This window comes from Larus michahellis, chromosome Z (assembly GCF_964199755.1).
Source record: "Larus michahellis chromosome Z, bLarMic1.1, whole genome shotgun sequence".
NCBI lineage: Eukaryota > Metazoa > Chordata > Aves > Charadriiformes > Laridae > Larus > Larus michahellis.
The window spans coordinates 87,050,143-87,070,938 of NC_133930.1; the positions used below are offsets into that span (position 1 = coordinate 87,050,143).

Sequence of the window (20,796 nt, forward strand, 5' to 3'; positions counted from 1 at the left end):
GCGTCCAGCCTTCCTGGACCCCTTTGCCCTTCAGGACAAAGTCCTGAGTCCCCCAAGGGACTCTCTCAACCAGTGTCCTGAACAAGTCAAAGTCCGCCCTCCGGAAGTCCAAGGTGGAGGTTTTGCTAACCCCCCTCCTTACATCGCTACGAATTGAAAACGTGACCATTTCATGATCACTAAACCCCAGACGACCTCCGACCACCACATCTCCCACTAGTCCTTCTCTCTTTGTGAGCAGTAGGTCTAGCGAGACACCTCCCCCGGGAGGCTCACCTACCAGTTGTGTCAGGGAGTTCTCTTCCATGCACTCGAGGAACCTCCGAGCCTGCCTGCTCCCTGCTGTGTTGTATTTCCAGCAGATACCCGGCAGGTTGAAGTCCCCAACCAGAACAAGGGCTGGCGATGGCGAGACTTCAGCCAGCCGCTTACAGAAGACTTCATCTGTCTCCTCATGCTCGTTGGGTGGTCTGTAGCATACTCCCAGCACAACATCTCCCTTATTTGCCTTCCCCTTCGTCCTTACCCATAAACACTCGACTTTACCATCACTGGAATCTAGCTCCATACAATCAAAACATTCCCTAATGACCAGAGCCACACCCCCGCCTCTCCCTCCTTGCCTGGCCCTTCTGAAGAGCTTATAGCCATCCATCGCAGCATTCCAGTCGTGACAGTCATCCCACCACGTTTCCGTGATGGCCGCTACCTCATAGCTGTCCTGCTGCACAACGGCTTCCAGCTCATCCCGTTTGTTGCCCATGCTGCGTGCATTCGCGTAGACGCACTTGAGCTGGGCTACCGACTTCACCCCCACCCTTGGCCCTTTATCCCTAGGCTCGTTACTAGCGGGCCTGGTTTTATCCCCTTCCCCCTTCGTTTCTAGTTTAAAGCCCCGTCCGTGAGCCTTGCTAACTCTCGGCCTAGTGCCCTTTTCCCCTTTCGGGATCGGCTTTTCCCATTCTTAGCGAGCAGGCCCGGCGTCCTGCAGATCAAGCTACGATCACAGAACCCAAAGCCCTGCTCGTAGCACCAGCTTCGGAGCCAGGTGTTGATCTGTCCGATTTTCTTGTTTACCCATTCGTCAGTCCCCAAAACAGGAGGGACAGAGGAGAACACAGTTTGTGCTCCCGAACCCTTGACAAGCCGTCCCAAGGCCCTGAGATCTTTCTCCATTGCCCTCGGACTTCTGCTCTCCAGCTCCTCACCGTCTGCCTGTACGATCAAAAGAGGGTAATAATCGGAGGGACGTTTCAGGCCAGGAAGCTTCCCGGCGGTATCCCTAACACGGGCCCCAGGGAGGCAGCAGAGCTCCCTGTGGGAAGGGTCCGGCCTGCATACGGGACCCTCCGTTCCCCTCAGAATGGACCCCCCTACGACTGTTGCCCTCCTCCTGCTCTTCACAGCAGCAGTCTTAATGCGTGGAGCTGGCTGCTTTGGCGACTCCCCGGATGGGGCTCTATCAGCATCCTTGGTTCCCTCATGGTCCGTCTCCAGAGGCCCGTATCTGTTCTGTACGGGCCCCTGGGGGGGCATGGGGGGTCTGGAGGGGACCTCCTGCTGCCCCCAGCAGGTACCCGCTTCCATTCCCCGCCTCCATTCCCTGCCCTCCTCTCCTAGTTCCCCTCCTTCTGCCTGGTGACAAGAGGGCAGGGGATCATGACCTACAGGCAAGACGTAAGGAGCGCAATGCCCGTCTGTCCTGTTGAGTGTCAATGGGTACATGTGACAACAGTTGCATTTCGATTAGGTGAAAAAGGGATAATGAAAAGCAAAAATTCCTGCTGAAACAAACTGCTGGTTAATCATCTGAAGTATAATCCACCAACTGGGTTTTTTTTATTTTTGCACAGAAAATGTACGTACTTGTTACCTAAAAGCACAAGAATATTTCCAGTGCGGGCAAAGTATCCACACCGGCAGCAGGAGGAGCCGGGCAGGACTCTGGCGAGAGGGTGGCGTTACGGGCACCTCGGCAGCGTGCAGCCACCGCAATGTCCCCAGCCCTGAGACACCGCCAGAGAGCTCGCAGGGATGGGCCTTGTCGTATTTACTTTGATTGAGGCAATTTTAACTACACTTGGTACTTGGGGGTTTTTTAATTACCTGACGCTTGATCCAAGGTACAGGCTTGTCAAAATTACTCCCCTGGGAACACAAACCCTAAGGATAAAGACATGTCCGCAACGCGGTAGGGCTGTAGCGCGTGTCAGTGTTGAGTAGCGCGGCCCATTGTACCTTTGCAGGAACGACAGCGAAGGGTCAGCACCTGCAGGTGGGAAGTTCCTCTGGGTTGTTCATCTCACAGTACCTTCGGCTTCTTCAGAAGCAATGCCTTTCGCATTTCTAGCGGTCACACAACCCCCGCCCCCCCCGCCTTAATTCACGCCACAGCATCCCCCTTCTCTCAGAAGTGTCACCTGGGGAGACATCGGTGAAAGGACCGGGTCTGTTCCCAGCAAGCCGCAACCGTGAGACAGACAAATCCTGAGCAGCAGCAGCATTAGCCCGCCTTACAGTGCCTCCCAAACAAATCTATCCAGTTGAGCTGTCCCTCCAGCCCTCCTTTTCATGCCTTTTCAGTTACTTCTGACAAAAATAAGCAAGGTGCCTTAATTTACAGATGGTTGTTTTGCAGCCATGTCTTGACTTTCTCCAAATTTCTATCCATCCATTGTATGTTGTCTTCAATGGTTTCGATAGCTTGCTGGACACAGCGAAGCCGTGCGCTTTTTTCATCCAGAGAACTGAAGAATTCTTTCACCTGTTGACAAAAATGTGAAAGAACAGTCGATGAAGAGGCGGCCACCTCTCAGTTGCGCAGGAAGACCAGAAGAAACTTGTGATCCTCGAACCTGGCCTTGGCTCTGCCCCGCCTCCCTTCCTCCCTGCTCCCCGGCCCGCCATCCCAAGAAGAGTTTTTTGAAAAGGTTTCGTAGCGGCTCGATCTCACAAGCCCGGCAAGATCACATTTCAAATTCGACCATAAAAAAACGCAGCTGCAGGAGCTGTCGTCTGGTTCCTGCTCGTTCAATAAACCCGTGTGGCCGTTTCAGCCGTGGCAGCTGCAGTGTTTCAGCGCAGACGTCACCGGGGAGACTGAGCGTCCCCTGCTCTGCCCGGTGGCTGCTCTGCTCCCGAACACACCTTCCCCCGAAGCTCGGCCGGGTGCTCCTGCTGGTACGGGCGGGACAACGGTGTGGGACAGACAAGAGACCGTGCGGCTGTTACTAGAGCGGCTCAAGGAGAGCCACTGACCTTTGCCTGCCGGCAGCTCCAGACCATTTGGAGGCGCAGCAGAAGCGTAAGTGTTGACGGCAAAGCACTTTCGGAAGTTTTCCCTACACAGGGACGTCTGCACCTCCTTTCATTTTTCTAAAAAAACCCCCTCCAACCTCCTCCAGTGCTTGGGGAAGCCGCTGCTCTCATCCTTGAAGCACTTGGGAAGGCAGCCACTGGAAACCTGGAGGCTGCTTCTGCTCCTTGAATTCACTGCATTCCCCGCGGCTGCTGCAAGTATTGGCAGCTGCCTCTTTCACTTTTTTCTTTTTTTTTTTCTCTTGTTTTTTTCCCCAAGGAGGCAGGCCTGATCACAAGGCTCAGGCTTGAGCTGGCGTTAATGGCAGACGCTTTTAAAAGATACAGTGACTGTACATACTGTACAAATTAAAGACATCATTTTCTGATAATTTACCTTGATGAGTGTGATACAAGACGCAAATACTTGTACAAAGTACCACAGAGACACAAATAGGATACAAGGAAGGGAGCTGCTGGATTTTCTCCCTCAGCCTCAGAGTGACTTTGCCTGGATTCAGAGACTCGTGCCTGAGTCCCACGGATCCCCAGGGAGACACAGCCACATTTCTGGGTAGGACACGGAAACGTCCCTGCAGCCCCTGCCACTGGCCAAGATGCTGCTAGTGACAGACTGGGAGAGTCCGCTCAGATTTAAAATGAAGACTGAAGACCGTATTCTATATTCTCTCCTTTTATATTTAATATGGTTGCATTACTTAGGCCTGTGTTTTGCCGTAAAGCAGAAAAGTCTAAACTGGCAACAAAAATTGCAGCTTCTGAAAAGGCATTGTCAGGAATGCCATTATATCTGCACGTGGGCCAGTCTGGGTTTTTTACCATCGACAGGGATTGTGGATTAAGTCGACAAAATCATTATCCTCTGTGACACCCAGGAGCGCGGAGAATTTTCCCCAGAATAGAGGATACAGAACAGCGGTGTATTTCTCACTGGCCTTCAGCATTTGTCTTCTGTACAATCAGTGAACAGACCTACCGGTTTTTTCTCCCTGTTCTCCAGAGTCGGCAGAAAAAACAGAGGCAGGTAAAGCACGAACGGCAGACAAACGTTGACACGCTGCACCCAGGCCCGCTGCTTAAACAAAGAACATCCTCCTCCTGGGCATTGGCTTAATGCTCTCCCTTCAGTAACCTAACTCATCACCAACACCATCGTTTCGCAAGGAAAACGCAGGGTCTTACCCTGACGCTTCATAACTGGCCGTGCTTTTACCATGTTAAGATTTAATCCCAATTTTAATTTCAGCTATACTACAGCTATGTTTTAAAACCAGAATCTGAATGGCTCACCTGTGCAAGCTGTGACCTTGTAGAGTACCGACTTGTCACTCCAGTGACGATGGTGGCTATGGAATTCGAACCAAGTTCAAATCTGGCAAAAAGAACCACCGATACTCAGAAAATGCCTATTTTTGGAGCCAGTAGAGTTTTAAAGTATAACTGGATAGAGAGAGCAGTAAAACAACTTCTGTTCCTTACTTTTCTACGAATTTCTCCCAATTTGCTTTCAGAAACGTCCAAGCCAGATGATAGCCGGATGGGTTTTTGGAAACAAATACAATAATATGTGGAAGATCCTGAGTTCTTACGATGTCACCACGCAGACCTTGATCCATTAACCTAAGAATCAACAGCAGAGACGGAAGTTGTTTAGACCAGGAGATAAACCTGGCAAATTACTCATTTGGTACCGAGTTTTTGGTTGGAAGTTCCCTTTTCTAAAGGTCCTGACGCGTCATTTCTGCCGGGTCACTTCCGACTTCTCACAACAAACTCCTCGGCCACATCCATCTTTCCCATCGCTGTTATTTTCACAGTTACAGCTACTTGGCAGACCTGTATTCTAAATACCAAGCATAAAATCGGGGCTACAGTTTGCTCCTACTCGAAATCTCCAAATTAATGACAGTCCATCCGCCCCCTGAAAGAAAGGTATTTGTTCTACACTACGTGCCAGTGGAAAATTCGGACCTGCAAGTGCCCGAACAGCAATGCAACGCAGAGAATAAATAACGACGTTACAGAAGAGCTAAAGCACGTCTCCAGTGATACGGGGACACAGCTCCATCGGTGTCGCATGCTGTCACCCCCATCAAACGGCGGAAGTCACAAAACGCGTGGTTTGCAGTTAACACCTGAAAACCTCAGTGGTGCTCAGCTCGCTTAAAAGCGGGAAACCTCAAATTTTTGTAAGAAACGTACAGCATGTGTGCCTGTAATCACAGTCACTAGTAAGGTAAATGAAGAAGTGTCTATCAAGCAAAGATCAGGTATCTTGCATTTTGTCCTAATTTGCTGCTGCAAATTCTGAGCGCGTTGACTCCTGGCACCAGAACACAGAAATGAAAAGGTGCAGCCACTTCCTCTGGCCATATTACCTCTACAAAGCATTTGATACGCCATGAAATGCAAAAGCTCTGAAACGAGACTCTCAATAATTCTATTTCCCGTTTCAATGGTCGTAAAGTTTCTCCAAACACCTTGCTCTTCCTGTGTGACTACTTACCACTGAAGCTTGTCCTTACTTCTGCTGAGGCTGAGAGCCCATTCGATGTCGTCTCTCTCTACGCTGAAGGAGTGCAGTCTGTATTTACTGAGCAGGAAATCCCAGCCTTCGGATGTTTGCGCTCCGACAGCATACACTGCTGCCTTCACGTCTGCTGGCAAGCTACAACAAGTTGAAGACCACGTTACTCTCCACGGCGTACTTAGGACCACGGGTAGAGACATAACCACGTCACCGTCGCACGTCCACTCGCACGGCGGACAACTTATTCAAAAATACTGGTCCCTGGCGGGTATCAGACAGGGACCCCTGCAGCTGTGAAACACTTAAGCGTATCAGGCTGTATCTCAGTGCTGCTCCTGCCTTGGAAACGACTCCCAGAAATTCTGGACTCATCCTTTTTTTTTTTTTTGTCCTTTATTTTCGTATGCTCCTTTCATGGCTATGGCCAGTGAGATACCGATACGGTCCCCTTTGGCCTGCCCAGGACAATCTCTCAGAGGTACTTTGGAGGGTGTTTTAGGGAGTTCTTCCACCATGAGGAGAAACAAACATCAGGTGAAGTTCATGAACAGTAGGGAACTGGTTTTACAGCGGCTATAGGTCAGTCTTCAGACATGTAAATCGGGGAATACATGTTATCTTTGCTTTCCAGAACATCTTTACCAAGCCAAGTTGTGGAGTTCCACATGATGTATGTGCTAGTTTGGGCACATATTACGCACCAAACTGCGAAGGCGCTGGGAACGTGAAGTCTAAGTTACAAAACCATGAAGGCTCAACTTCAGCGCACGGAAAGGACTGAAGTTTAGCTCTTTTTGTAAATTAACTCTACTGGTATTAAACAGAGTATCAGAAAAGGCAGTAATAGTTACAGAACAGACCTCAAGGTCCCGTTGGATTTCTGCCATTCTGTAAAATATCCTTTGGCTTTGTCCACGCACGGCTGGTACCTGTGCACGCAGGCGAACAGCAGCAGCGAGTGCCTAAGAAATCTCTCAGACACTGAGCCTTCATCGCTCCAAGACTGCTTGTCAATCAGGTCTTTAAACAGATTGACTATATACTCCTAGGACACGGAAACAACACAGATATATTTTAAAGTGCGTTTTATAGGGTACAGGCAGAGTTAGAACATTCTCGATTTTTAAAACCTTACCTTTAACTGTTTCTCTGTACCATCCGTATCCCTCCTCTCCACAAGCCTGTATATAGGAATCAGCTCGCGCATACCCTGGAGTACAGGCATGATTTGTCTTTCGTGTTTCAGGTACAAACTCAAATCAAAAGCTTTGGAAATCGACAATTTGTTTACGCTAAGGAAGCAGACGACAGGGGATAAAACAAGTTATAATTAAAACGTAAAAGCAAAAGCAAAAACTTAAAAGCAAAAGCAAACTTAAAAACTTAAAAGCAATTTTTTTGCGGAAAACTATACAAATAGGAATGCCTTAAGAGTATTTTCAAATCTCTTTTTAACTCTGCTTTTGGAAGTGAAATGTTGCTCAGCAGCTACCCAAGCTATGAAACCTAACATTTAACCTTTGAACTAAGAAATGGACTGTAAGAGAATGACCTCGGAAGATCGACTTTTTGCCCGCCTCTCTCACGCGCCGAGGTTATCCCAGCAGAGCCTCTCCCTCCTGCCCTCTCCCACTATTGCTTTTGCTCTGCAAACCACACACGTACAGAAGGAATCCCACCACTGAGATGACCTCCTCGGCAAAACACCCTTCCAGCTCAACATGTAGGTATTTGGCCTGCAGTAAGCCTCGAAGCTACAACGCCAACTGCTCCTTCACTGTCTTTACCTGACTCGGCAAACTCTCTCCTACCCCTGCCAGACACCTCTCAACGGTTTCTTCCAAGAGCAAATAGAGAACACCCAAGAGGTCTTTGCTCACTCCCCCTGCTCGTTTGTTCACCCTTCTGTGAATCCTTTTCTTCGGACTCCTTTCCGTGTCAGCTCCCTGCACACGTTCTCATTTTGTCCTTATTCACCCGTCTCTTCTGCCTCAAAATACAAGTATGCTCTAGTCACGCATCACAAAATGAACTCTGCTTAACTCAATTTGCATCTCTAGCTGTCCCTTCCTCCTTCCCTCTCGAAGCTCCTCGAACGTGCTGAAAATCTCGCTTCACTCTCCTCTTTCCAAACGAGAAAGACCTTTCCTCTGCTGTCCAAATGAAAATCGCAGCTAGGCCTGCTGACATCCCCTTCAGCTGCCAGCTCAAATTCATACGATCTTAATTATCGCCCATCTCCCTGCCACTGCCCTCTTTCTCAAACACCGGGAGCTCAGACCGGGAATTACTTTGGCCGGTTCCTTAGTTCTCTGAGCTGCGCACAAATGTTGGCAAAGCGCCTCTAGGACACAGCCTTTCCTAATGCATCCCCGGGAACCAAGATTAACCCCGATCAGAATCACATCACGCCTTTATGACTGTAACAGCCTTGTTTCTAAACAACAAATGGCACCGGGATCTTTCCAGGTGCAAAAACATTATCCTAGTCCTTCACGCTTCACGCTTCACACTGGCATCCTTCCCTTAGCCAACAACAAATATTGAACACAACATGTTTTGCTAAATAGGGTTAGATAAATCCACTGCAACCAAGAAAAATCCTGGGCTTACACTGCTGTAAGCAGGAAAAGAATACGCTCTCCACCTACTTAACAGATTTAAGGAATACTACGTACTTATCGGCACTTCCTTCCCCAGTAGTATACATGCAGAAACACAGAGTTTGTATTTTCTTCAGACTTGGGCAGAAGGCCATACCTCACGAGCTGGAATACGTTGTTAACCAGACTGGCTCTGTCGTTGCTGCTAATTGCTGTGTGGTTCTCTTTCAAAAGGTTAATCAGGCGATCCCATCCGTCATCTTCGTAGTGCACAATGTAATACCCATTCATGTCCACGTTGAATTTAACCCACTCCACCTCTTCCGGGAGGATAATGACATCTGGAAACGAAAATGGAACTCCTTTTTTTTTTCTTATTGATTCAAACACATCCTCGTACTACACCCAATGACAGTGTTATTCTCATTTCAGGCATTTAAAGAACACAGGAACACGGTTTCTAAATACATGAACAGATTGATGTCGTGGTATTATGGGGCTGACAAAAAATTGCTTCTCCGGTACCAGTAGTTCCAGTTCCCCGGTCCGAAAAAAACTGTGCAAAACTAAAAGGCTTGCAAACAAACGTTGAATACATTAATCTCCTGTTTCGTCAAAGAAATTACCTGCTTTAGTTGTCATCAAAAATCTCTCCACCGTGTCAGATTTACTGGTAATGTAGGTTAGAGGAACGTGCCACGAGTACCTATTGCAAAACAGAAGTGCTTTGTTTAATGAAAGAACTTCACAAAAGCTTCTCCAACTTGTCCCAGTCCAACCGCTGAGTAATACCTTTGCCCGCGCGGTAACGGCAACGCGCTGCACTCGCACCTCTGCGCTCAGCGCAGAGCCAGAGGCACCTAGCCAGCTTTCGTTTTGTTTGCTTGGGGGATGACTGACACTGAAGCCGCAACACTACAAACTTTCCAGCCTGGTCCCGCTGGCACGTCTCCAGCGTGGGCTCGCCCAGAGGCGCAGACACTGCAGCTCTGCAGCTTCTGCCACCGTGGCCAGGCGTGCGGGGTCCAAGGACAGGAGTGCTACCGATCCCGAGCTACACCGGGAAAGCCTCCCAGCCAAACAGCTCAGGGAGCGCTCCTCGAGAAGCAATAGTAAGAGCTCTTACTGGACATCGCTGCCTGCCATAGGACAGTATTTCGGTTTGTGTGCTGAGATTGCCCCATTCTGTTTACCCTGTGGACAAGGCAGCGTCTACTCCCTTCACGTAGCGCTCCTGCTGCAGGTGGACGTTCTTCCCTCTCACTGTGACAGTTACCAGGGGAAAGCCTTTTTGCAGCGTCCAGGTGTCCATCATTGCCCTCACGTCAGGAGGTTCTCTGTTAGTCCAGTGCTGGTTTTTAGTGAGGGAAAAAGACAACACGGAGGAAGAGGAAGAAGACAGGAGTACACTGACAGTGAAACAGAAACGGGTATGTCAGAACTCTAAAAGGCCCTCGGTATTGGTAAGCTCTACATAGGTGCGGTTAGACTGGATGACATCTCCAGCTGTTTATTTTGTGGGCGGTCTCATATAGTTAATGACATCTCATTAAGTTCTGCTGCTTTGCAGTCAGCCCTGGGCACAGGAGTAGGATTTCTGTCCGATGTCAGAGGAAACAGATCTCCCGTGGAACTGAGGAAACTTTACACTCCCTAGGACCGTGCTCAAGCGGTAAAGGATGCTTTTGGAAGGGGCACGGATCAATGCCACGGCACGGAACAGTAACATCAGAGGGCACAGACACGTGCCAAACTCCTAAGCACTGGCAGGTGGAAAACCAGATACTTACTGCACTTGAAGATGACTGTTGGCTGCTTCTGCAAAAACCATCACCTTGTAGTCCATTTTTATCGTTACCTATTGTAGGGCAAATCTGAAAGGAAAAAACCCCAAAGTTTTGGGTCATCTCGCTTTGATGTCATAATCGTAAGTACTGGCCACAGTCCTCAGTAATATATTAGAGACAAAACACCAGAAGTTACGAAATTTGAAAAAAAAAAAAGAGAATAAGGAGTACTTGCATTTGTCATGCTGTTCCACAAATCTTCATTTCTTGTATTCTGATAGCTGTATTTCTGCAGGTACTGGACAAGTCCAGCTTTAAACACATCAGCAGTCAGGTAGTCCCTCAGCATATTTAATACGCAAGATCCCTGAAAAAAAGAGTCACAAAGTGTTTACACAACTACCCCTTTAGCTGGCAAGGTGCTTGTTTCAGAAGAGTTCCAGCATACCACTAATCTACATAGCAGTTCACTTTTCTATGTCCCTCTGAATAAAAAAATACTCAGGTTTTATGCATATTGAAACAGTACTTTGGTCTTTTTGTGACGACGGCTCTTAAAAATATCACCGATTGAGCAAGTGATGTTATTGGTTTTTTTAACTACTATACATGCCAGCACCACACGATGCTCCAGTGAAAAACACTCCTTGGGTTAAGACCCTAAAAAAGTGGGTTAAGACTAAATTGATACAGAACAGGTAGAAGAAGCAAAGGCTTCCTCATTTGAGAAATCGAAAACGCAACTGCCCTTTGAATCCACCCAGGTGTTTCCAACAAGGCATTATTCCAGTCATAAAACAATTAACACCGTGACTCGGGGACATCTTGTATGTAGGGGTAAAATCAGTAAAATGCAATTGACTAGTACAAGCAGCACAACTGAAATCAGCAGCAGTTATGTACTTTACCTTCTCATAGGAAACGCTATCAAACATTTCTAAAATTTGAGCTGGATCTTCCACAGAAGTAGATATAGCGTGTGAGGAATTTAAGGCATCCACTGCCATGGCATCAAAACATCTCCGTAAGAAATAGTCTTCCTGATGGGAGGCAAAACCAAATATTACTACTAAATTTTGCTCGGTGACTACTGAATCCCTACGCGTTCACTTCTCAGTCCATTCCCCATGATCTTTTAAGCCACACAAAGGAAAGAAGACTCAGCTTCCTTTTTATTCCAGAGCATAAAAATAACCTCCAACCAGTAGTACAGACAGCCAAGTGACTTCTGGTGTTTTAAACTAACGTAAATAGTTGAGCTAGTGAGACTTCAAAATAACTCCCAAAAGACACCTGCACATTCCAACAGTTTGATGACAGAGTGGTCAGTAAGCGTAAAAAAAAATTTAAAAAAAATTAAAAAAAAAGAAAAAAAAGGAAAAATGTGAATTTCCCTATTATCGTAGCCACTTAGGCTACGGCAAAATTCTGCCCAGATGCACCGTCCATCTGACTTTGGCAGAAAATGTCACGTATCGGGCCTCTGCTAGAGCTAGTGGAAGGATTTTGGTGTTTTCAAATCTGACCCTCTTTGAAGAAATCAGACAAAAGAATTTCTTTACATTTTTGGAAGTCTAAGTCTCTTCAAAAAAAGAATACGTTCGCACCGCAATCGTTAACTTCCGTCATCAGTTCACGAAAACATTTACATATAGTTAAATCGATATTCCTATCCTTCCCAGTTAACGTCAGATCATCCTATCAAACAGAAATTCAAAAGTGGTTCACAGCACTAATCTGTTTCATCTTTGTCCTTACTCAGTAGTGGATTTCGAAGGCAGTTATAAAACAAGAATACAGTAACAGCTGCTTACAACTCTCAGTTCTGGATGGGTAACGCTGACTGAGACGAACTCCATAAACTTCGCAAACCCTTCATTTAACCACAGGTCATTCCACCACTCCATGGTAACAAGGTTGCCAAACCACTGGGGGAAAAAAAAAAGGACTTCTGACGTTAAATACACAATTTCTCACAAAGGTTGCATTGCATTGAGAGGGCTGGCAGATGTTATTGCTAGACCACTCTCCATCGTCTTTGCAAGGTCATGGGGAACAGGAGAGGTGCCTGAGGACTGGAGGAAGGCTGACATCGCTCCAATCTTTGAAAAAGGCAAGAAGGAGGAGCCAGGGAACTACAGACCGGTTAGTCTCACCTCTGTCCCCGGGAAGGTAATGGAGCGACTCATTCTGGATGTCATCTCCAAACACGTTGAGGAACAGGAAGTCATTGGAAGTGGTCAACATGGATTTACCAAGGGCAAATCATGCCTGACCAATCTGATAGCTTTCTATGATGTTATAACGGGTTGGCTGGATGAGGGGAGAGCCGTAGATGTCATCTACCTTGACCTCAGCAAGGCTTTTGACACTGTCTCCCACAACATCCTCATTAGGAAGCTGAGGAAGTATGGGCTAGACGAGGTGACAGTGAGGTGGATCGAGAGCTGGCTGTGCGACAGAGCTCAGAGGGTTGTGATCAGCGGCACAGAGTCTAGTTGGAGGCCTGTAACCAGTGGTGTCTCCCAGGGGTCAATACTCGGTCCAATTTTGTTCAGTATATTCACTAATGACCTGGATGATGGGACAGAGTGTATCCTCAGCAAGTTCGCTGATGATACCAAACTGGGAGGGGTGGCTGACACTCCGGGGGGCCGTGCTGCCATCCAGCGTGACCTGGACAGGCTGGAGAGCTGGGCAGAGAAGAACCTAATGAGGTTCAACAAAAGCAAGTGCAAGGTCCTCCACCTGGGGAGGAAGAATGCTAAGCACCAGTATAGGTTAGGGGTGGACCTGCTGGGAAGTAGTTCTGAGGAGAAGGATCTGGGGGTCCTGGTAGACAGTAAATTATCCACGAGCCAACAATGTGCCCTTGTTGCCAAAAAGGCCAATGGAATCCTGGGCTGCATAGGGAAGAGTGTGGCCAGCGGGTCGAAGGAGGTCATTCTCCCCCTCTACTCTGCACTGGTGAGGCCACAGCTGGAATACTGCGTCCAGTTTTGGGCTCCCCGGTTCAAGAGGGACAGGGAACTACTGGAGCAGGTCCAGTGTAGGGCAACCAAGATGACTGAGGGACTGGAGCACCTCCCTTACGAGGAAAGGCTGAGAGAGCTGGGACTCTTTAGCCTGGAGAAGAGAAGGCCGAGGGGAGACCTTATTAGGCCTTAGAGGGCATATAAGTATCTAAAGGGTGGGTTGAAGGAGGATGGTGCCAGACTCTTTTCATTGGTTCCCAGTGACAGGACAAGGGGCAACGGGCACAAGTTAGAACACAGGAATTCCCGTTCAAATACACGGAAAAACTTCTTTACGGTGAGGGTGACAGAGCACTGGAACAGGCTGCCCAGGGAGGGTGCGGAGTCCCCTTCTCTGGAGATTTTCAAGACCCGCCTGGCTGCAGCCCTGAGGGATGTGCTCGGGGCAACCCTGCTTTGGCAGGGGAGTGACTAGATGATCTCTAGAGGTCCCGTCCAACTCTGAAGTGTCTGTGATTCTGTGATTTATGAAGCTGCATTTATGGTATGTTATTGACCGCTACGGAACCTTTTGCTAGTGATACAGCTTGCTCTGGCCTCTTCCCATTGCATTCTCCTTTTAGCAGTAATACAGCAAAACATGGGCTTCTACTCACATTCCACTCACAAGAAACCTTGCAAAGAAACCCCGTTTGGCAGGGAAGCCGCGTATGAAATGGCGCACCTTTCCAAACTTCCATGTTCCCATTTTGGCGGCCTAAAATTAATTTCAAGGGCTGTCAATGGTGCAAAGGCCCCACAGTGCTGGAGCTGCTGGACTGAACGCAATTGTACCTCCAGCCCTGCGCGTCGGTGCAGCCTGCCAGCACTCCTTCCCCAAAAGCAGTCCTCCTCGTTCACAGACGAGCCCTCAAGCAGAGGCCGCTTTTTTCAGCTTCCAGCTCCAAGATCCTCCTCCCCGCACAGCATCCATCAACCCTGACCCCTCTGCAGGCCCTTCTGAACTCCTTATTCTTCCCCAGATCTCACCTGATGAGCCAGCTCATGGGCTATTATCATAGTAATCTGAAGTTTAGAAGACGCCGAGGACTTTTCAGGGTCATACAACAATGCGGATTCCCGGTACGTGGTCAGTCCCCAGTTTTCCATAGCACCAGACTGAAAATCAGGAAGAGCTGCTAAATCTAGACAAAAACATTAAAATACTACTGGTATCGTTTTCCTCAATAAAGAACTCGCTTACCTGCTCCTCCCACTTCATGACTGCTCCCACATAAGCACAGGTATCACACACACTTCTAAAGGCTCTCTTTAATGTAATTGCAAAAACATACTTTCAAAAAAAGCTCTACACAGAAGACAAGGATCTTCAGCTCCCAGTGGAGCTTTTCCTCAAGTTCTGTCAAGCAGACACTTACTCCAAAAGCCTCTGAGCCAATCTGGGCCCTGTCTTAATACTCTAAATTTCTGGTTTTGTGGTATTTTACTGTCGGTGCTTAATAATGTTCTTGAATGCATGAAATTATTTAACACTTACCTTGTTTCGGTAAAGGATATGGAATGCTGAAGTAATCCTCATAGAAGTCTAAAAGCTTCACCGCAGCATCCAACGCGTAATCAGCTTGCTTGATCTTGTCTGGCACCGTATACACAGAAATCTACGGCAGACAAGCAGGCAGCACTTCAACCCCAACATCAAAAGCTTACAGAAGTTGCTCTTTACCACAGTTACTTCGATGACCATAAAAAGGGACACTAGAGCACACGCCGATCACGTCTCGTACAGGGGCTACTGAAACATTTGCAGAAAAACATTATCGGAATTAGGAAAACAAGTGTTAAAACTCACCCACGAGAACCACCACACCCCTCCAAAGACTTCTACTATTTCCAGCCCTACCACGACAGAGTCACTCAACTGACACAGGTTTCCATTAGTGCTGATACTCCATGAAAACTGGAGTTCATTTGTCTTTAATTATACAATCTTAGATGAAACAAGCTGTCACCGATGCATGTAACTGTCTAAGAAGTAAGCCCGTTACCAAAAACCCGTGAAACTCACAAAGCCCAGAATGCAAATTGATCACCCAAGTACAGAATCAATTCCTTTCTCTCTTTTCCCTCCTGTAAAACGTCGAGACATATAAATCAGATGATCTAACTGCAAAGTAAAACATTATGTATTCATACAGACTTAAATACAAAAAAGCTCTTAGAAAATGAGACAGAGTTACCTTAACTCCGCGACTGGTTATTTTGCTGACGGATTTAAAGTCCGAAACGATAAAGGCCACGAGGTACGTACTCATCTTGACAGTGGTATCAAAATGGTCCTCAACAAGCCAGGGAGTTAGATTCACAGACTTCACCTAAAAAACGAGCACAGCGCATCACCCAGTGTACTACCTGCGAGGACCCTGGCACCAACAGTTGCCGTCTTTCTTCTCACTTTACAGGTACTGCATTTTAAAGATAGATACTACGTTACAGTTTAAAGATATTACATTACTTTACAAAGACATACTGGAAAAAAGCCATCCCCATGCCCACCCTTCCCCACAGCGAGAACGGAACTGCGCATACGTATAGACATAGGGGCACTTCCATTCAGAAGCGTTACTTACTTCTACACCGGTAAAACCAGAAAAACAAAAACGCTGTTGAGCCCACCGATGGAATTAATCTCTGCTCACACCGATGGAATTAATTAATCTCACATTGATGGAATTAATCTCACACAACTTTAGCTGATCAGCAGCTGTATAAATCTCAGCAGCCGTTGTTACATGCGAGAGAAGCGAGCTCCTCCAAATCGTGACTCAGCTACCTCGGGTGTGTGGTTTCGCATAAAATGAGGCACTGTTGGAGGTATCCATTTCCCCTCTTGGTTACAGAGAGCCCTAGCTGACCAACTTGACCGGCAACACGTTTAGCCCCACCGAACTGTAACACTGCCACTCACTCCTTAGTCATTTTTTTATCTGTTTCTCTACAAAAGAATTGATTTTTGTTATACCAACTTTCCAGACTTTTCATTTTTGAAAGGTACTTGGGTGAGGGGTGGGAAGTGCTGTTCCCTCGTATAAAGGTTAGTTTCCTTGCAAACCAGCAACTAATAGAACAGAAGAACTTACGGAGAATCTCTTACGCCCAAAGGAAGATCCAATGTACAAAACACAGTTAAGCCCATATATGCATACGTATTTATAATCACAAACAATATCTGTAGCTACTACACGTACAGCACTTTCACTCTGAGATGTTTTTTTAGAAGTCCAAAGGCTATTTTTTTTTTTCACAGAGAAAGTCCTGTTATATCTGACAATTAAGTTAAGACACATGAATCATGTATTTATTCACACACATTTCATCATTCATCTTAAAATCTAAGATCAACATGGAAAGCATTGTGTGAGTAAAAGAAAGATTTTGGAGGCTGCGCTGTGCTGATCATTCTCACACTTCTGCTGAGAAGCAGGAACCCATACGATGCATTATTTTCTTCATTCTGTTTTAACCTTGTGTCAAGACTACCAGCAATAGCACACACACGCTAATGGGAAGGGAAGGGAAGGGAAGGGAAGGGAAGGGAAGGGAAGGGAAGGGAAGGGAAGGGAAGGGGAGGGAAGGGGAGGGGAGGGAAGGGGAGGGGAGGGGAGGGGAGGGAAGGGGAGGGGAGGGGCGGGAAGGGGAGGGGAGGGGAGGGGAGGGGAGGGGAGGGGAGGGGAGGGGAGGGGAGGGGAGGGGAGGGGAGGGGAGGGGAGGGGAGGGGAAAGGGAAGGGAAGGGGAGGGAAGGGGAGGGGAGGGGAGGGAAGGGGAGAGGGAAGGGAAGGGGAGGGAAGGGGAGGGGAGGGGAGGGAAGGGGAGGGGAGGGGAGGGAAGGGGAGAGGGAAGGGAAGGGGAGAGGGAAGGGAAGGGGAGGGGAGGGAAGGGGAGGGGAGGGAAGGGGAGAGGGAAGGGAAGGGGAGGGAAGGGGAGAGGGAAGGGAAGGGGAGGGAAGGGGAGGGGAGGGGAGGGAAGGGGAGGGGAGGGGAGGGAAGGGGAGGGAAGGGCCCCAGGGATGGGGTGTCTACCACGCCCCTGGGCAACCTGGGCCAGTGTCTCACCAAACATGTTCAGGTCATCATTCCCAATAAAAGCAACTGCCTGAATATTCTGTTCTCCTTTTGCTTTTGTGTTTCAAAGATCATCAGTCAACAGCACATCATTAAAAGTATCCACCTACAATTGGCATATTGGACAGCGCAAGGTGCTTTGGTTCCCTCCTGATCTTAATTGAGAACCTGGCTTTGAAGGCTGGTTCATCAAAACATGGGAAGGCCATTCGCGCAGCTGTCGGCTCAAACTGTGTTGCTGCAAGCACTCTAAATGGGGGGAAAAAAAAGGGTTACGGTCAAACACCCTCACAGACACAGCGATGTCTGAAAACAGAGTAATTTCACATTTACACAGTAACTACAGGTACTACCAAAAGCTTTTGCATATCACAGAATCATAGAATCGCAGAATGTTTAGAGTTGGAGGGGACCTTAAAGCCCACCCAGTGGCACCCCCTGTCCTGGGCAGGGACACCTCCCACCAGCCCAGGTTGCTCCAAGCCCCGGCCAACCTGGCCTTGAACCCCTCCAGGGATGGGGCAGCCACAGCTTCTCCGGGCAACCTGCGCCAGGGGCTCACCACCCTCACAGCCAAGAACTTCTTCCTCAGATCTCACCTAAATCTCCCCTCTTCCAGTTTAAACCTGCTCCTTCTTGTCCCATGGCTCCCCTCCCTGCTCCAGAGTCCCTCCCCAGCTTTCCTGGAGCCCCTTGAGGGACTGGAAGGGGCTCCAAGGTCTCCCCGGAGCCTTCTCTTCTCCAGGCTGAACCCCCCCAGCTCTCTCAGCCTGTCCCCACAGCAGAGGGGCTCCAGCCCTCCAAAAAGGGTTACCTGAGTTCTCCTTCCCGGGTCCTGTAGGTGCTTTTATAAAAGCCATGGAAGGACTCGGAGAGATTTGCCCGGTACTGGATGCGGAGGGTGTAGTTGTGCCCAGCCCGCAGGGGCTCAGCGGTGAGGAGTGCCACCTGCTCCAGGGCCTGGTGCTCCACCACCCGCGCCTCCTGCGCCGGGCGGCCGTGGCCAGCCTCGACGGTGGCCCTGGCGATCCTCAGGTGCTTGCTGTGCAGGACTACCGCACTGGTCTGCCAGGTGACTGTAACCTCGATGGCGGCGCTGCCAGCGAAGGTCAGGGTGGTGAGGTTGGGATGGATGACGAGGTGGTAACGCAGTGGGACAACATCCTTGGGGAGTCTCACCCCCTGCCAGGGGAAGGGCGTGCTGTCACCGCCGAGAGCCAGAGCCGCGCTCAGCAGCCCCACCAGCCCCGCCGCCACGGCCAACGACGGCCATGGGGGCGGCCCGGCCCGCCGCCGCGGCGCCATTTTACACCCGCCGCCTGAGGGAGCCGGGAAGGAACGGCGGGAATTCCCCCGCTGGGCACAGCCCTGGGGCGCGTGGCGCGGCACCGCACCGCACCGCACCGCACCGCGCCGCAGCCCCGGCAGCCCCCAGACCGCCTGCCGCGGCCGCCGGCCCCCGGCGCCGCCGCTGCCGCCCGTCGCGATGGCGGGAGGCAAAGCGAAAGCGAAAGCGAAAGCGGGGGGCCGGGCACTCCGCGCTGCCCGCCCCGGCCCGGCCTCCGCCGCGGGTGGCTGATGCCGGCGCCGCCGGGGAAGGGGAGTGGCTGAGGCGCTGCGGGTCGGTTACGGAACGGGAGCCGCCTGGGGAGAGGCTGAGGCGCGCCGGAGGCGGAGACACCCGTAGGGGACCTGCTCTGCCGGGCCCCCCCTCGCACCCCTGCGGAGCCCCGCCGCCCCCGACAGCTGGAGGGACTGCATTGGATCCCGCTTGCGGCCCCGGGGAGCCCTGCTGTTCCCCAGGCAGCTGGAGGGGCTCTGCCGGGCCCCGCGGGGAGCCCCGGGGAGCCCCGCGGCTCCCCAGGCCCCACGGGGCCTTCCGTGGGGCCCTGCGAGGCCGGGAGAAGCCCTGGGGCTCTTGGCGGGGACTGCTTGGCCCAGCTCGTGCATCAAGAGGAGTGTGGCCAGCAGGTGGAGGGAGGTCATCCTTCCCCTCTAATCTGCCTCGGTGAGGCCACATCTGGAGCGCCGTGTCCAGTTCTGGGCTCCCCGGTTCAAGAAGGACGGGGAACTGCTGGAGAGAGTGCAGCAGAGACCTACCAAGATGCTGAGGGCACTGGAACACCTCTCTGATGAAGAAAGGCTGAGAGATTTGGGTCTCTTCAGTCTGGAAAAAAGACGGCCGAGGGGGGAATCTCATCAACACTTACAAATACTGAAAGGGGGGGTGTCAGGAGGATGGGGCCAGGCTCTTCTCAGTGGTGCCCAGGGACAGGACAAGAGGTAAAGGAAACAAACTTGAGCGCAGGAAGTTCCACCTAAACGTGAGGAGGACCTTCTTCACTTTGAGGGTGGCAGAGCCCTCGCACAGGCTGCCCAGAGAGGTGGTGGAGTCTCCGTCTCTGGAGACATTCCAAACCCGCCTGGACGCGTTCCTGTGCCACCTGCTCGGGGTGACCCTGCTCTGGCAGGCGATTGGACTGGGTGATCTCCAGAGGCCCCTGCCGACCCCGGCCAGTCTGGGATTCTGGGATTCTGGGCCCCACCCCAGCAGGGGGGAGTGAGTGAGCGGCTGCGTGGTCCTGGTCGCTGGCCGGGGTGAAACCACGACATGCTGCTCTAGCCTTGACAAGAACATGGAGACCTAAAACGCGTCAAGGGCTTACTTGTCTTTCATTCCTCTATTCAGAGAAAGCAATTCCACTGCAGCGCGGAAGCTTTCATTAACACCCTCCTATCTCAGGCTTGGCCAATCCATAGAGACATGACCCGCGAGCCCACATACACGTGGATGTCGCCACGTCCAGCACCTCTGGCCTTCCTGTGGGGCTGCCACCACTGGTGGGGCCACTCTCCACCCCTGCCGGCGCCCCGAGCGTGCCTGGGCCAGGAACTGCCGCTCTGCTCAGCACGTGGTGGAGAAGCAACGGGCTCCGGCATGGCCAATTCCATACCTGGACATCCCTGATGTGGCCCCTCCAGCTCTCGGGGGGGCTGGGGCTCCACACGGTGCAGGGGTGGCCCGGCAGAGTAGGTCCCCGTGGGTGCCTGGGGTGCAGCAGGGCAGTGCGGGACGGGAAAGAAGAGCCCAAACACCACATGAAATTCCACAATCTTTTTATTAACAGCTGGGAGACGCAGGCAGGCTGGCTGTGCTCCTCCTCCTCCATGCCCTCCGGAGCCAGGAGCACGGCGCTTGCAGGCAGAACCTGGAGGGAGGCTCTCTCACGACTGCCTCCATAATCATCAGGGTTTGAGCCACCAGGGAAGACATGAAAATGCTGCCGTCGTTCACCGCGCCTTCAAGGGCTGGGGTGGAAAGGAAGAGAGCCGAGGTCAGAGCCCAGGTGCACAGAGACCTCTGGACCTCTCCGGCCAGGGCCCCCCTTGGCCCCCCGGCTCTTCCCACGGCCAGGAGGGAGCCAGAGGCGTTGGCATCAGCCAGAAGGTGCTGGCCACCAGCG

At 50.5% G+C, this 20,796-nt stretch overlaps 1 protein-coding gene across 3 annotated transcripts; it reads right to left on the reverse strand.

Annotated features, from left to right (window-relative positions):
- Positions 1 to 1,810: 1,810 nt before the first annotated feature.
- LOC141736313 (endoplasmic reticulum aminopeptidase 1-like) lies at positions 1,811 to 18,833 on the reverse strand. 3 transcript variants are annotated; one of them, XM_074570328.1, is made up of 18 exons: positions 18,147 to 18,833; positions 17,443 to 17,581; positions 15,451 to 15,585; positions 14,751 to 14,871; positions 14,243 to 14,397; positions 12,053 to 12,166; positions 11,147 to 11,278; positions 10,474 to 10,605; positions 10,242 to 10,325; positions 9,645 to 9,802; positions 9,078 to 9,157; positions 8,609 to 8,792; positions 6,984 to 7,140; positions 6,709 to 6,893; positions 5,825 to 5,986; positions 4,798 to 4,938; positions 4,609 to 4,690; positions 1,811 to 2,764 (listed from the first exon to the last, which is right to left on the reverse strand). In XM_074570328.1, exons 1-18 carry the CDS (start codon positions 18,635 to 18,637, stop codon positions 2,618 to 2,620), a joined length of 2,799 nt encoding a protein of 932 aa, XP_074426429.1. In that variant the 5' UTR covers positions 18,638 to 18,833; the 3' UTR covers positions 1,811 to 2,617. The 3 variants fall into 3 exon arrangements, with proteins under 3 accessions (XP_074426429.1, XP_074426430.1, XP_074426431.1); XM_074570329.1 differs by having other exon boundaries at positions 6,778 to 6,893; positions 18,147 to 18,766; XM_074570330.1 differs by lacking the exon at positions 1,811 to 2,764 and adding an exon at positions 4,150 to 4,307 and having other exon boundaries at positions 18,147 to 18,766.
- Between the last annotated feature and the right edge of the window lie 1,963 nt (positions 18,834 to 20,796).

Coding starts and splice junctions, on each gene's coding strand:
- LOC141736313 (XM_074570328.1), bottom strand. CDS start 18,637: ATGGCGCCGCGGCGGCGGGCCGGGCCGCCCCCATGGCCGTCGTTGGCC. Junction 6,894..6,983: donor GTACAGAGAAACAGTTAAAG/GTAAGGTTTTAA, acceptor TCCGTGTCCTAG/GAGTATATAGTCAATCTGTT. Junction 5,987..6,708: donor AAATCCAACGGGACCTTGAG/GTCTGTTCTGTA, acceptor AACTTGTTGTAG/CTTGCCAGCAGACGTGAAGG.